The sequence below is a fragment of the Cetorhinus maximus genome, chromosome 28, assembly GCF_964194155.1.
Source record: "Cetorhinus maximus chromosome 28, sCetMax3.hap1.1, whole genome shotgun sequence".
NCBI lineage: Eukaryota > Metazoa > Chordata > Chondrichthyes > Lamniformes > Cetorhinidae > Cetorhinus > Cetorhinus maximus.
This window is the reverse complement of record NC_135906.1, coordinates 9352733-9369590: the sequence shown is the minus strand read 5'-3', so window position 1 is coordinate 9369590 and position 16858 is coordinate 9352733. Positions and strand designations below refer to the sequence as shown.

General features: G+C 43.4%; 1 protein-coding gene across 2 annotated transcripts in view; it reads left to right on the top strand.

The window, feature by feature from the left end:
- tecrb (trans-2,3-enoyl-CoA reductase b) overlaps positions 1-15908 on the top strand; it is a 63271-nt gene extending 47363 nt beyond the window's left edge. For both annotated transcript variants that reach the window (XM_078531169.1, XM_078531168.1), the window contains 3 exons: positions 12075-12163; positions 13019-13064; positions 13952-15908. In XM_078531169.1, the coding sequence (XP_078387295.1) occupies positions 12075-12163; positions 13019-13064; positions 13952-14079 (263 nt within the window). In that variant the 3' untranslated portion in view covers positions 14080-15908. The remainder of the gene's footprint in view (positions 1-12074; positions 12164-13018; positions 13065-13951) is intronic.
- The last annotated feature ends 950 nt before the right edge of the window (positions 15909-16858 follow it).

The following is a 16858-nucleotide window of genomic DNA, read 5'->3' as shown; positions in this document are numbered from 1 at the left end:
AAACTTGGCACGAGTTAGGACACAGGAGGAGTTTTGGATTATGTGACGTCCTGTTCCACTATCACCCCTGTGCTTGCCGACTTTCACTGACTTCTGGTCAAACAATTTTTTTTTAAAAAATTCTCATTTTTGTTTTCAAATCTCTCCTTGGCCTTAGCAGCCCTACATCCCCCGCCTCTTGCCCGCCCCCTGAGATATCTGCCAATTCAGGCATCTTTGAGTATCCACAATTCTAACTGCTCCACTAATGGTGACCATGTCTTCAGCTGCCTAGGTTTAAGCTCTAGAATTCCCTGCCTAAACCTCTCTGCCTCTCTACCTCAATTTCCTCCTTTTGAGATACCCCTTAAAAACCCACATATTTGACCAAGCTTTTGACATCTGACTAATTTCCTTCTTTGGCTTGTGTCCAATTGTTTGCACATAACACTGCTGTGAAGTGCCTTGGGGTATTTTGCTACATTAAAGGTGCTATATGAATGCATGTTATTGTTCCTCCACTACAGCATCTTGATTGATTCTTAATTGCCCTCTAAAATGAGCCTAGCAAGCCACTCAATTATATCAAACTGCCAACATCTTCTCTGGGAAACTAGGGGTGGGCAATAAATGCTGACATTGCCAGCGATGCCCACATCCTGAGAGTTAATAAATAGATTATTTATTTTCCTTGCAAATAATAATTTGTGAATGATCTTGCCCTGGAATTGTCCACATGCACTGAGGGCGATTAGGGTCAGTCAGCTGCACGGTTTACCATGTACACTACTGAATAAACTGTGGTGCTGCCTTCCCTTTTGTACACTGCATGCTGAACTATCGCCTGCTCTGTGTACGCTACATCTTGTGTAGGTTATCCTGTGTATACCTGGTGGCCTGTACCCTGTGAATGGAGTGTAAGAACATAAGATCAAATGGGATAGGAGCAAGAGTGAGCTACGTGGCCCCTCGGGCTTGCTCTGCCATTCAATAAGATTGTGGCTGATCTGATTTGTGGCCTTAACTGCACCCTCCTGCCTGACCCCCATTACCCCTGACTCCCTGGGATATCAAAATCTATCTCACTGCTATAACCAAGAAAAAATTTAACTTTTAAAATCTTAAATATACTTATCAAATTTATGAAGAATTTTCTCTCTTCATTGAATACAGCGCAGGAGGAGGAGGTCAGTCAACCCATCAAGTCTGCAGCGGCTCTTTCAAAGTTAATCCTACTCCCCTCCGCTTTCCCAGCTTTGGTTTTCTCAGCTAGGATTCAATGCATTTTCTCAATTTTAAAAAGGCAATTTTACCACCCCACCCTCTGACTCCACACCACAACAAAGAGGTTTGTGGGTGGGGGGGAAGGGAAGCATGTGATTTTGGGGGATTCAGTATGTGGCGCAAATAGCGAGCTGACTTGTTACTCTTGAGGGTGAGAGGCACCAGCAGAGCATTAGCCAGAATGCATAACTGAGCCGGTCTCTGAACTGGCACCACCCCTGACAAACTGACTCTGGATAGATTTATTTGCAATTGTAATATAGTAAGTGGAAAGGCAATAGTGTACTTAATGGTAGAATTAACCTGAGAGCAATTAATAACCCCTTTTAGAATGTTTGATCAATGATGGGGCTCTCTGGAAGTTTTTCGAGATAAAATTATGAACATACAAACATACGAATTAGGAGCAGGAGTTAGCCATTCGGCCCTTTGAGCCTGTTCCGCCATTCAATAAGATCATGGCTGATCTGATTGTAACCTCAACCCCACATTCCTGCCTGCCCCTGATAACCTTTCACCCCCTTGCTTATCAAGAATCTATCAAGCTCTGCCTTAATGTTCAAAGACTCTGCTTCCACTGCCTTTTGAAGAGAGTTCCAAAGACTCAAGACCCTTGGAGAGAAAAAAATTTCTCCTCGTCTGTCTTAAATGAGCGACCTCTTATTTATAAACAGTGACCTCCAGTTCTAGATTCTCCCACAAGAGGAAACATCCTTTCCACATCCACCCTGTGAAGACCACTCAGGATCTTTAAAGGTTTCAATCAAGTCGCCTCTTACTGTTCTAAATTCCAGGGAATATAAGCCTAACCTGTCCAACCTTTCCTCATAAGACAACCCACCCATCCCTGGTATTAGCCTAGTAAACTTTCTCTGAACGGCTTCTAACGCATTTACATCTTTCCCTAAATAAGCCTCCAGATATGGTCTCACCAGTGCCCTGTACAACTGAAGCATAACCTCCCTACTTTTGTAATCAATTCCCCTCACAACAAATGATAAAATTCCATTAGCTTTCCTAACAACTTGCTGTACCCTGCATACTAGCCTTTTGTGATTCTTACACTAGGACACCCAGATCCCTCTGAATCTGAGCTCTGCAATCTCTCACCATTAAGATATTTTTTTTTCTTCCCGCCACCATGAGCAGTTTCACATTTGCCCACATTATACTCCATTTGCCAGATCTTTGCCCACTCACTTAACCTATGTATGTTACTTTGTAGCCTCCTTACATCCTCTTCACAAACTACTTTCCTTCCTATCTTTGTCGTCAGCAAGTTTAGCTACCATCCCTTTGGTCCCTTCTTCCAAGTCATTTATATAAATTGTAAAAAGCTGAGGCCCCGGCACTGATCCCTGTGGCACACTACCTGTCACATTCTGCCAACCAGAAAAAGACCCATTTACGCCTACTCTGTTTCCTGTTGGCTAGCCAATCTTCTATCCATGCCAATATGTTATCCCTACACCTTGAGCTTTTATTTTCTGCAATAATCTTTGATTTGGCACTTTATCAAATGCCTTCTGGAAATCTAAGCACAGTACATCCACCGGTTCCCCTTTATTGAGTGCACATGTGACTCCTTCAAAGAACTCCAGTAAATTGGTTAAACATGATTTCCCTTTCACAAAATCATATTGATTCTGCCTGATTGCCTTGAATTTATCTAAATGTCCTGCTATAAAATCTTTAATAACAGCTTCTAATGTTTTTCCTCTGACAGATGTTAGGAAACTACAGGCCGCTTTCTGGCCCCCTCCCTTTTTGAATAAAGGAGTTACATTTGTTATTTTCCAATCTGTTGGAACTTTCACCAAATATAGGGAATTTTGGAAAATTAAAACCAATGCATCAACTATCTCACAGGCCACTTCTTTCAAGACCTTAGGATGAAATCTATTGGGACCCAAGGATTTGTCAGCCTGCAGCCCCAACAATTTGCTCAGTACCACTTCTCTGATGGTTGTAATTTTCCTGAGTTCCTCCTTCCCTTCCATTTCCTGATTTACAGCTATTTCCAGGATGTTACTTGTGCCCTCTATAGTGAAGGCTGAAGGAAAATACCTGTTTAATTCATCCGCCATCTCCCTACTTTCCAGTCAGTTCCCCAGACACACTTTCTATAGGATCAACGCTCACTTTGTTAACTTTTCTTATTTAAATATCTATAGAAACTCTTACAATCTGTCTTTGTTACCAGCTAGCTTTCTCTCGTACTCTAACTTTTTCTCACCTTATTAATCTTTTTGTCATTCTTTGTTGTTCTTTATATTCTTTCCAATCTTCTGACCTGCACCCATCTTTGCATAATTATATGCTTTTTATTTTAGTTTGATACTGTCTTTAACTTTTTCGTTAACCACTGATGGTGGGCCCTCCCCCTGGGATTTTTCTTTCACGTTGTAATGTATCTATTCTGTGTATCCTTAAATATCCCTTTAAATGTCTGTCACTTAACCCATTTGCCAGTTCACTTTAGCTAGCCCTGCTTTCATGCCCTCATATTTGCCCTTATTTAAGTTTAAAATACTAGTGTTGGATGCACTCATTTCTCCCTCAAAATGAGTGTAAAATTCAATCATTATGATCTCTGCTACCTAAGGGTGCCTTCACTAGGAGGTTATCAATTAACCCTATCTTGTTGCTCAATACCAGGTCTGGTATAGCCTGTTCTCTGGTTGGCTTCAGAACATGCTATTCTAAGAAACCCTGGGTTTAGTATAGCCTGCTCTCTGGTTGGCTCCAGAACATGCTATTCTAAGAAACTATCCCGAAAACATTCTATGAACTCCTCATCTACGCTACCTTTGCCTATCTGATTTTTCCAGTCTATATGTAGGTTAAAATCCCCCTTGATTATTGCTGTACCTTTCTGACAAGCTCCCATTATCTCTTCTTTTATACTCTGTCCTACAGTTATAATTAGGAGGCCTGTACACCACTTCCACAAGTGACTTCTTGCCTTTGTTATTTCTCATCTCAATCCAAACTGCTTCTACATCCTGATTTCCGAAACTTGGGTCATTCCTCTTTAATGTGCTAATACCATCATTAGTTAACAGAGCAACCCCTCCACCTTTTCCTAACTTCCTGTCCTTCCTAAATGTTACGTCAGTGATACAATGATTAATCCAGAGTTCAGGATTATAGATGCAGCAAAAAGATATTATGAGCAACTATCCAGAATATATTTTGAATACAAGGCCTCTGGAGACAGAGCTGTCAGTCAATCAAGATCATTGACTCAACAGAGCACACCACAAGATGGAAAGACTGGCCAGTAAGTGCTCAATCCCATATCCCTTACCATGAACTAGTTGGGAACATAGGAACAGGAGGAGGCCATTTAGCCTCTCCAGCCTGTTCTACTATTCAGTGAGATCCTGGCTTATCTGTGACCTAACTCTGTATACCTGCCTACGCTCCATATGCCTTAAGACCTCTGGTTAACAAAAATCTATCGCACTCTGATTTAAAATTAACCATTGATCTAGTGGAAAAGAGTTCTAAACTTCTCCTACTCTACATGTAGAAGAGTTTCCTAATTTCACTGCTGAAAGGTCTGGCTCTTTTTTTTCTTTTAGACACTGCCCCCTCCTGGACCAAGACTCCCCAGCCACCAGAAATAATTCCACTCTATCCATGGTATCTGTGCGCCTTAATATCTTGTACATATTGATCAAACTACCCCGTAGCCTTTTATATTCCAGGGAATATAACCCTAGCTTGTGTAATCTCTCTTTATAATTTAACCCTTGGAGGCCAGGTATTATTCTAGTAAACATTCATGCACTTCCTCCAAGGCCAAAGAATCCTTTCTAAGAAATTCTTCACACTATTCCAGGTGTGGTCTAACCAGGGCTTTGTATAACTGAAGCATGAATTCTACCCTTTTGTATCCTGTTCCTCTAGATATAAAGGTCAGCATTCCATTAGTCGTCTTGATTATTTTCTGAATCTGTTAATGATATTTTAATGATCCATGTACCTGAGCCCCCAAGTTTGTTTGGACCTCCACTGACTTTAGCTTTTCACCATTTAGAAAGTGTCCTGTTGGTCCTTTTTTAGGTCCAAAGTGAATTTGCCTCACATTTGCCTACATTGAAATCCATTTGCTACAGTTTTGCCCATTCACTTAAAAATGCAAAGAGATATTGATAGATTATGTTTGCATTTGCAACTAGAACTAGTTACAACTTTAATTAGCACTGAGAGAAAATCTTCTGTAGAGACATTTTTTATTCATTCATGGCATGTGGACATCTCTGGCAAGGACAGCAGTTGTTACCCATCCCTAATTGCCCTCAAGAAGATGATGGTGAGCAGCCTTTTTGAACTGCTGCAGTCCATGTGGTGTAGGTACACTCACGGTGCTGTTAGGAGGGGAGTTCCAGGATTTTGACCCAGTGAAAGTGAAGGGACACCGATTATATTTCCAAGTCAGGATGGTGTGTGGCTTGGAGGGGAACTTCCAGGCAGTGATGTTCCCATGCGTCTGCTGCCTTTGTCCTTTTAGATAGTAGAGGGTTTGGAAGGTGCTGTCAAAGGGCCTTTGGTGAGTTGCTGCGGTGCATCTTGTAAATTGTTCGCACTGCAGCAAATATGTAACAACTTGCATTTACATAACATCTTTAATATAGTAAAACATCCCCAGGTGTTTCATAAATTATATTGTAATGAGAGAAATTTTGATAGCCAACACCATATAGACAGGTGGGCAAAAGCCTGGTCAGAGGAGTAGGTTTTAAGGAGGACAGAGAGACAGAGGGTTTGGGGAGGAAATTCCAGAGCTTGGGGCCAAAGCAGTTGAAGGCATGGCTGCCAATGGTGGGCAAAGGGGATTGGGGGTGTGCAAGAGGCCAGAATCGGAGTTACAGACACCTGAGAGGGTTATAGGGATGGAGGAGGTTACAGAGTTAGGGAGGGGAAAAGACCATGAAGGGATTTTGAGTACAAGGTCATACAGATCAAACAACCTGCAATGATAAATTGTGATTTGAAATTTCAGGAAAACTGGGAATAGTTTTAGTGTTAAGGACAGAGAGGGCCAAGAGTACCTAGTATCAAGAGAGTCCTAGTGTGTGTTCAGGAAAACACTGTTCAGTATGTTTCCAGTCCAATGAAGAAGGAGGCACTGCTAGACCTGGCTCATAGAAATGAGGTGAGCCAAGCAGATAAAGTGTCAGTAGAAGAACATTTAGGGGACAGTGATCATTATATCATAATGTTTAGGTTGACTTTGGAAAGGGACAAAGAGCAATCCAGAGTAAGAAAAATTAACTGGGGGAAAGCCAACTTTAATGGGATAGGAACAGATCTGGGCCGAATAAATTGGAGTTAAAGGTTGGCAGGGAAAACGGGAGCTGATCAATGGGCTACCTTCAAAGAAGAGATGATTCGGGCGCAGTCAAGGTACATTCCCTCTAAAGAGAATGGTAGGGCAAACAAATGCAGAGCTCCCTAGATGAAAAAGGAGTGAGAAAATAAGATAAAGAAGAAAGTGTGCTTATGACAAGTGTCAGGGAGAAACGACAGTTGAGAACGGAGCTGAATACAGAAACTTCAGAGGGGAGGTGAAGAAGCAAATTAGAGAAGCTGAGTGGCAGGAAACAGTAGTGGTTAATGGATGTTTTTTGGGCTGGAGAAAGGTTTGTAGTGAAGTTCCCCGGAGTTGGTGTTGTGACCCTTGCTTTTCCTGATTTATTTTTTCCAAGTGACCGAGACATTGGTGTACAGAGCACAACTTCAAAGTTTGCAGATGATACAAAACTTGGAAGCATTGTGAACTGTGAGGAGGAGAGTAGAACTTCAAAAGGACATGGACAAGTTGGTGGAATGGGCGGACCAGGTGCCAAATGAAGTTCAATGTTGAGAAATGTGAAGTGATTCATTTTGGTAGAAAGAACTTGGAGAAACGGTATAAAATGGGTACAGCTCTAAAGGGGATGCAGGAGAAGAGGGACCTGGTGTATATGTGCATAAGTCATTGAAGGTGGCAGGACAGTTTGAGAGAGCGGTATCTGGACATTATTAATAGAGGCATATAGTACAAGAGCAAAGAGGTTTTGTTGAACTTGTATCAGTCACTAGTTTGGCCTCAGCTGGAGTATTGCATCCAGTTATGGGCGTCGCACTTTAGGAAGGACATGAAAGTGTTGTAGAGTAAAAAGATTCACAAGAATGGTTCCTTGGATGATGAACTTCGGTTATAAAGATAGATTGGAGAAGTTAGGACCCTTTTCCTTGGAGAAAAGGAAGGCTGAGGAGATTTGATAGAGGTATTCAAAATCATAAGGGGTCTGACAGAGGAGTTACGGAGAAACTGTTCTCACTCGTGAAAGGGTTGAGAATGAGGGGGCACAGATTTAAAGTAATTAGTTAAAAAAAGCAATAGTTATGAGGAAAAACTTGGTCATGCAGTGAGTGGTTAGAGTCTGTAATGCTCTGTCTGTGTTTGTGGTGGAGGCAGCTTCGATTGAAGCATTCAAAAGAGAATTGGACTGTTACTTGAAATGAGAGAATCTGCAGGGTTACAGGGAGAAGGCAGGAGAATTGAACTAGGTTACTTGCTCACTCAGAGCAGGTGCAGACATGATGGGCAAATGGCCTCCTAAGCCATAACATTTCTGTGAACTGACCTCTATTTTGGGCTGGTTTTGAAGTACCTGAAAGAGAGGCAAGTTTTCCCTGTTTTAATGGAGGAGTAAATACTGATATTATTGCAGTGTAATCCCTACGTGACAGGTCAAAAGTTGGGAGGTTAGATGGGAGTAGGGAGCAGATATGAGGAAAGGAAGGCAATCTCTCCTTTTGGGAGCACATTTCTGCTTTTCCTGTCGATGTGAGGTGGGTATGTGGCATGAAACAGGCAGGAAAAGAACAGCGGAGAGTATACTGCCTCACCAAGCAAAGATTTGTGTGCATAATTTGGGGTCAACTTTAACCTCTGGCAGCTTTGTAACCCTATCTCCTGCTCTAATTAAAGATAATTTGTTTATAATTAATCCCTGGTCCGGTTGAGTGTCACAGAGTCGAATGCCAAGGATTCTGGAGCATTTAACTTATCCAAACAGACGGGTTATTCAGCTTGAACAGGTGGCCTGTTGACAGCCCGTTAACAGCAGGCAGTTCTTGAGTCTTGAGTAACCCTTTAGGTGCCGGCAGCTTTCTGAACAGCTACAGACCCAACTCTTGAATATTGGCAGAGGATAGTTTGCTGCAAAATGACTTGAGTTGAACATTCTGTGGAACGCTTGCTGTCTTGCTCAGTTTACCCTGGTTAACATCATCTGAACAATCTCATTCAGACACCTTTGTGTTTTTGTATCACTTGGTGCAGATCCTCCCCCAGAGTGCTCCAGTGATTCCCCTTATCCATTCAACCCAGAATGACCCCGGCCTGTGTTGCTGGCGGACCTTGGCTTGTGGGAACCGTGAGCAGTGCTTCGGTGCGAATGAGGCTCATGGCCTCTTCCAAATGACATGGTTTCTTCCTGGTGCAGTCTTGCAGCCAGATGGAATTGTGTTGGGCACTTCCAAAAAGCTGGAGCAACTCGGTCCTTGATTTTTCAGACCGTGTAGGAGACCAGTGTAGTGTAGTAATCAGAGTGCTGAACACCTCACCAAGATACCTCCTGCTCTATCTCCACCTTCAACCCAGCCCACAGTACCTCTCCCTTCAGTCCCTAACAATATGTTCAGCTTGTCCACATTTTGTGCTCAGAATCCGCCCCACCTCCCTTGCTGCCAACTCCACTGTAAAACTCCTGGAGACTGAGGCCATTTTGAGCTCTTCTAACCTCCCACAAAACCAGCTTTAGATCTGCCTGAAAGGTGAAGAAAATACCTTATTTCTTACTTTGTAAATTAGCAATTTAAATATTTCCAGCATAGAAATAGGCCATTCAGCCAGTTGGTCTGTCAGTGTTTATGCTCCATACAGGCCCTCTTCCTCCCCTCTATCTCCTCTTACCAGTAAATGCTTCTATTTCTTTCTCCCTAGTATGCTCTTCTAGCTTCTCCTTAAATATATCTATACTATTTGCTTACCTACACCATTTGGTCATGAGTTCCACATTCCAAACACTCTCTTGGGGTTAAGAAGTTTTTCCTGAATTTCCTAACTTGTATTTATGGCCCATAGTCCTGGACTCCCCACAACTGGGAGCATCTCTATATCCCTGGCCTAGCGAACCCTGCCATTATTTTAAGGACCTGTGCCAGGTCATCCCTCAGCCTTCACTTTTTCCAGAGGAAAGAGCCCCAGCCTGTTCCTGATTGGTATAATCTCTGTTTTAGTGTCATCCATGTAATTCTTTTTTTTGCACTTTCTCCAGTGCCTTTATATCCTTTCTATAATACAGAGGCAACAACTGTATTGCTCTTAAACAAATATTAGTGGCTTGATTTGTGACTGTGAAACAAAGGTGTTGTAACTGAGCAGTGTAATTTTTATCATCAAATGTTGTCGAAATGAATCACAATGGCAGTGATCTGTTGACCTATTGAGAGTGGTGCAGGCCTCTCTATCCTCAACCTGCAGTGTCCATCCCCTGCGCCCCCCTCCCCCCAACACACCTCCCATATTGGGTCCACTACCAGCTAGTGGTGTCACGAAACACTTTCACCAGTCGGCAAATCATTCCTGTTGCTTGTAGATCACCGCAGCCTCTGGAATGTCAAACTTTTTTTTTGCCGTCACTGTATCCTTGCATTGACCACCGTAGGTGGTGCAGTCCATGGTCAATGGGATAAGAGTGGCAGCCAAAATCCCTGCTGGGGGATCCGAGAAGTCCACCTCTTGCCCCACAATGCTCTCAGGAACCATTCTGATTTCCTAAACTCTTTTCCCCCCCCAATCCTCCCGCAGTCAAGTAAGAAGTCACAGGTGAGAATAGGTGAAAGCTTGTCCCTCTGATGGACTCACATACTTACCAGCTCCTCCAAATAAACAACGTGTTCCAGAACTTTAAGACCTTCCATCCTTGTCCTCATTGTTCAGCCTGCTGAACATACTTTGTGAATAAAGATACTGGCTTGTTTTATGTCCCTTTCTATATATTTAATATTTAACACTTCATTGCGATTCCCCCATTAGCAGCCTTGAGTTTCACTGTTCTTTCCTTGTGGCTTATCTCCTTGAATCTTTTTTCCCCTCTCTATACTTCCAACGGACCCATGTCCCTTTTGAAATACACTGACCTGGTGCTGTGCACTGAGATCTGTTGTGTATCCAGAACCTCAGTACCACCCCCTGCAGGCTTTGAGCTTTTTAACCCACTTTTCTAATGAAGTTGAAAAATTGCTTCATGGGAAGTATACAGTTCAGTCCAAAGTCTGTGTCTGATTTTGTTCCATTCAGTATATTTGTTTAAGTTTTATCCACTCCACACCCACTGCAGTTACATCCATGTAACGTGTCTGACCTGTCCCTATGTAATTTTTCAAATTAAACTGCACCCTCTCTGCCTCTATTGCTGTCCCTATTTGAGTGTCATTGGAGAATTTGACCAGTTGCTATTTCAGCATCCAAGTCCTTTTTTAGATTAGAAGCAACAGACTTCAAAACACTGACCCTGCGAACTGCCAGCCAACACTTCCCTTCTCCCCTTCCACCCCCTAATCTGTTATTGTACCTCTCGCAAGTCATTTTTTAAAAACCAACTTGCTCTCCAGCTCCGTGGCCCAGATTTCCTGTGGTTCATAGTTTAAAAAGTCTTTCATGTGGAACTTCTGTCGAGCATTTTCTGAAAATCCAGCGCAACAATATTTTGAGTTAGTTTCACCATCTCCTCAGTTTCTCGAAGGATATTGAAGGGGTTGCAGTCGGAAACTTCCCTCCCACATTATTAAGAAAGAGATTGCATTTATATATTATCTTTCAGTGGGTCCCAAAGCACTTTACAGCCAATGAAGTACTTTTGAAGTCTAGTCTATGTTTTTAGTGTAGGAAACCCAGCAGCCAGTTCTGCACAGCAAGATCCATAAGATGTAGGAGCAGAAGTAGGCCATCGAGTCTGCTCCACCATTCAATGAGATCATGGCTGATCTGATAACCCTCAACTCCACTTTCCTGCCTTTTTTCCCCATAACCCTTGATTCCCTTACTGATTAAAAGAGCAATGTGATAATATAAAAGCAAAAAACTGCGGATGCTGGAAATCCAAAACAAAAATAAAAATACCTGGAAAAACTCAGCAGGTCTGACAGCATCTACGGAGAGGAACACAGTTAACGTTTCAAGTCTGTATGACTCTCTTCTGTTGAAGAGTCATATGGACTCAAAATGTTAACTGTATTCCTCTCCGCAGATGCTGTCAGACCTGCTGAGTTTTTCCAGGTATTTTTAGCAATGTGATAATAACTGGATCATCTGCCTTGAGGTTGATTGAAGAATAAATATTAAGCAAGATTTCCCCCTGCTGTTACTTGAAATAGTCGTTACGTCCGCCCAGTTGGGAAGACAGGATCTCGGCTTATGTCTCAGCCAAAGTTCCCAAGTTATACAGGATCTCTTCAGACTGTTGAAGGCTGGCTGGCTCAGATTATGGTGGAATATGCACCCCCCCCCCCGCCCCGCCCCCACCCCAACCACCACCACCACCACTGGAGGTGGCACTTTGCAACTTGTGGTGGTGAAAGTTGTCACTGAAGAAGGAATCTCATTTAATGCAACCAGCAGGAGCTGCCTGCATTTGTCTCTATCTCTCTTTCTGTCCCTCTTGCTCTTGTGTCTGAGGGCAGGTTGGGCAACATATGTTGTGAACACAGTGGAAATCATTGCATCCTCTCTTCTTCTCCCCCTTCAGGCTCCAAGGCGCGCAGGATCCCTTTCCCAACAAAAAACCCCTTTACCTGGCTTTTCCTCCTGGTGTCTTGTCCAAACTATACATACGAGGTAAGTGTCTGTCTGTACATGTTGAACTTACTGCCTCTGCTGCTTGGAACTCTGACCGGGCTGGGTACTCGTGGCTTTAGTAATATATGTTAAAAAAAATATTTGTGCAGACTCAGTCAGAGTCAGCGTCCAGCAGGTGGGCATGTTTGTGGGCAGATGTGGGCGCGTTTGCAGACAAATGGCTTGCTGCTGAATTTGCTACCCTGAAATATTTAAGCTTGAAGTCTAGGCAAAGCCAAGCATTTTGCCAGCATTTTGCTGACAGGTGCCTCAGTTTGTACTGATAGGGAACTGATGTAATATTTCCTGTTCTCGCAATGTGAGACCAGTTTTTTTTTTTGTTTGGAAATGAAAATTATCCACGTTTATTTTTAATCTATCCCCAGCTGCCAACTGAAGATAATGTAGCTGCAAACTCTAAATGAAAGGACTGCCAGTGAATTAATGATTTTGTGCTGCCCTGCAGCCCCCTCCCCCCCACCCACCCACTGAGGGGAACTCCAGGGTGTGAATATCTCTCTTATACATCTCTCTCAACTCTGGGGAATGCAGCTACTGATCTTACCAAGCCATCTGAAATATGTCAACAGATCTGACCACTAGAGAGGGACAGTTTCTAAGCGCCTTTATGAATCAAATCCATTTGTTCATTGTGTCTTCACCTTCTTCACTTGTTGAATAGTGGAAGGATTTACAGGCTAATTGATGGGCATGAACACTCCTTCATGATCGTCACCATCGCTGTATCAGACTGTAGGGTGATTAATCCTATTAGCACATGTGTTTATGGGGAGTATGGTAAAGACACGGCCTTCGATGTGAATGAGTGAGTAACGTAGCTGTCTCTGTCCACAGGTGGGTTCCTGGATTGGCTTCACTATAATGACTCAGTGTCTTCCAGGTAAGTTTGTGCCTTAGTGATGATGTGGGTAAGATGTGCATTAGCTTTGCTCTGTGAAGGCAGTCCTTGCTCTTTTGTTTCTGAGGGAACTCCTCCGTGCTAGAGCTCACAGTCATTGTCTTACTAGAGTGAACCTGCCAAAACAATACCCATTTCTAAAAGGTTACAGAATGTTCCCCTGCATTTATTGACAGGTGAGCTGTGTCACTGTGTTCCTAATTTTCCAAGGGAACTATTTAAGTGTGACAATTCCCAGCAATCCTTGCTGCTGCACTAAGACCAATGAGCAGAGTAAATGGGGCCAAAGATACCCGGCCAGCCTGCTGAGGAGATACCGCTGGACTTGCTGTGACATCTGGTTAGATACAGCCATTAACTGCTGCCTGTCACTTTCTCATTCTCCTCCTCCAATCCCAAGTGATCACCTCTGTTGACTACCAAGACCAAAAATAGTGCTGTAAGGAAAAGGATATAGCAAAGGCAACTGAACAGATCGTGTTAATCTTAGTGATAGAAATTTGTGAGCTCCTCACTCTCACTTTTCCCCTTTTTTTGTTTTTGCACTGCTCTCTCCTCTCCTTTCTCATTCTCACCGCCCTCAGCTGGTTACTGTGCAGGTCAGAGTGCAGCATTCTAAGGGTAGAAGGAGCAGTGACCAAACTGAGATTAACTGCCAGCGGCTTGGATCCAATCTGTGGACCTACTTTGTGCTGCTGCCTCCTTACCCACATGGTGAGAGGTTGCCAATCCTGAGCTGCAGGTGGCTGAGGTGAGGATCTGGCCCTCACAATGTCAGGGTAGGTTTGCTGGACCTGGGGAGGTGGCTGGGGGCAGAATTGGGACCTCGATGGTGTTTGTAAAAGGTTTCGTTCTCTCTCTTTTTCCAGTTGCGTTGTTTACACTGGTTGGGTTCATCCAGATGGCAATCTGGGCAAATGGAAAGCATCGCAGCTACTTGAAGGACTTCCGCGACTATCCACCTCTGCGCACCCCAATCATCCCCTTCTTCTTGTAGAACACGGACTCAATGAGCCTGGGCAGGGTGGTGATTGTGATTACACACCCCCTTGTCTATCTGTCTGTCCTGCAGTAAACCAATCACGAGCTTCAGCAGAGTTGTTTGATTATACCCACCTCGTATTCTTTTGAATGTTTTTTTAAAAATAATAATAATAATAATCCTCGGGCAATTCCGGCTCTTTGTACAAAAAGGTGAGGCAGTGGCGGGAATCTTAAACCCACCTATTCTATTTAGATGCTCTTGGACCTGTTGTGTATTTTGAGTATTTCCTGATTTTAATTCTGTTCCCCCCCCCTCCCACCCGCCTACTCTGGTTACTCTGTGGGATCCTCAGCCCCATTAGTGATAGGACAGACTGAACATAGTGGCTGGACAGCTATGTCTAGGGGCCTGCTGCAGATTGAGTGACAGCGAATCACTGATCCTTTTAACCACTGCCTAATTTCTGACGTCGGTGGGAAACAAGTCCATGTAAAACAGGGCAGCTGATTCGCTGCTGCCCAAGCTAACTTATACACCCCCACCATCTCCTCTCCATGCTGCTTCCCACCGCCCCCCCTGCTCTATTACCCTGTTAAGCTCCACTCCCCCCCCCTCCCTCCTTCCTGTTGGGCATCAGACGGTGGTGTTCCTGTTGGTGTGGGTGTGGGTGAGGGGTAGGGGGGGTACGGGCAGGGGCCAGGGCTCTTTCCCAAAGTGTGATCAGAGGCTCCAATTTCCCCCACTGCAGTTCGATAGCTGTCCTGTCATGCTGCAATCCTCACACTTTATTACCTTTTCTGATGGGACAGTGTAGAGGAAGCTTTACTCTGTATCTAACCTGTGCTGTACCTGTCTTGTGAGTATTTGATAGGGACAATGTAGAGAGAGCTTTGCACTACACTGTCCCCATCAAACACTCCCAGGACAGTTAGAGCATGGGGTTAGATAGAGCAAGCTTTACTCTGTATCTATCTGAGGTGGTACCAGTCCTGTGAGTGCTTGATGGGATGGTGTAAAGGGAACTTTACTCTATCTATCCGAGGTTGTACCTGTCCTGCGAGTGCTTGATGGGACAGACAGTGATCATCGACCACAAACCTTCTGCAGTCAGATTGTGTAGCATTGTCAAGTGCTGTCTGCTTTAGGGCAAGAGGCAGAGTGGATTTCGGGGGCATTGAACCCAATTTAATTATAGAGCTGTAAGCAGCTCAATCTCTTTATCCGTCCCAGTCTCATATTTCAGCTGTTTGGTTTTATTTCCCCTGTTAACACGTAAATTAGAGAGGAGCCTGTTTCAGCATCACCACCTGGAGCGGGCAAAGAACAAAACCAAAGCAGGTCTCAGCACTGAATGTCGGTAAATCCGATTAACAATCCTGCTTAGAAATGTGATATGCACTGATTGGGGAGAGGGGTTGGCTAATGGTGTGGAAAGTTAAACTAAAGGAGCTTTCCTGGTTACTTTAACTGTGCCCTTCATACTTGTGAGCACCAGAATATTGGTTCTCTCTTTTGATATTAATTGCTGCTTTATGTAATCTTGAGTCTTAGTTTCAAAGCTGTCTGTATGTGTAATGGCAATGCGTTTTGAGTTTCCATTGCTCTTCTTCTGATCTCTGCTCAACTTTGCAGGCACCCTGTTAATGATTAGTATTTGTGTTTGCAAGTTACTAAGGGGAAGTTGAATATTGAAATAATGATTTCAGATTTCTTTCTCAATTATTATTTTGTCTGAGGTTTGTGTGGTAGGAAATTAGAACGTTCCTCTTTCAAACTCTGCAATGTCAGCAATAACATTGTTTACAAAGAAACCGAATAAACTTGATTTGTCTGTAGTGTGATCTTGCTGTGTTTATTACAATATTAATGCTAAGAACACAAGAAATAGGAGCAAGACTAGACCATACAGCCCCTGCTCTGCCATTCAGTAAGATGATGGCTGATCTTCTGCCTCAATTCCCTGCCTGCTTCCATATTCTTTGATTCCCTGAGACCAAAAATCTAGTCATCTCAGCCTTAAATATTATCAACAATGGAGCTGGGGTAGAGAATTCCAAAGATGCACAACCCCTTTAAGTGAAGAAACTTCTCCTCAGTCCTAAATGACCAGCCCCTTATCCTGAGACTCTGCTCCTCTGTTCTAGATTCCCCAGCCAGGGGAAATAACCTATCTACTTGTCAAGCCCCTTCAGAATCCTGAAGGTCATGAGATCACCTCATTCTCAACTGCAGAGAATATAGACCCAGTTTACTCAACTTCCCATCGTAGGACAAGCCTCTTTTTTCCATGGGCCAATCTAACGAACCTTCACTGTACCATCTCTCTAAGTATATCCTTCCTTGGGTATGGAGACCAAAATTGTGCACAATATTCCAGGTGTGGTCTCATCAAACCCCTCCATTGCAAAAAGACTTATTTATTCATGTACTCTAATCCTCTTGAAATAAAGACCAACATATCTTTCACCTTCCAAGTCACTCTGAACCTCAATATTTACAAGTTTCATGCTTTTTAAAAATATTTTGCTTTTCTATTCTTATGACCAAAGTAAATACCCTCACACGTCACCGCTTTATATTCCATCTGCCAACTTGTTGCCCATTCACTTAACCTGTCTACATCTCTTTGCGTCCTCACAGCTTGGATTCCCACTGGCCTGATATCAACAAACCTAGATGAAGAGACAGAGCAATGTATCTCAGCCATTAGATTGTACATCACTGAGGAGTCAGCACTGCACCAGTCACAGCCTGCCAACTTGAAAATGTCCCATTTTTCCCTACTCTTTGC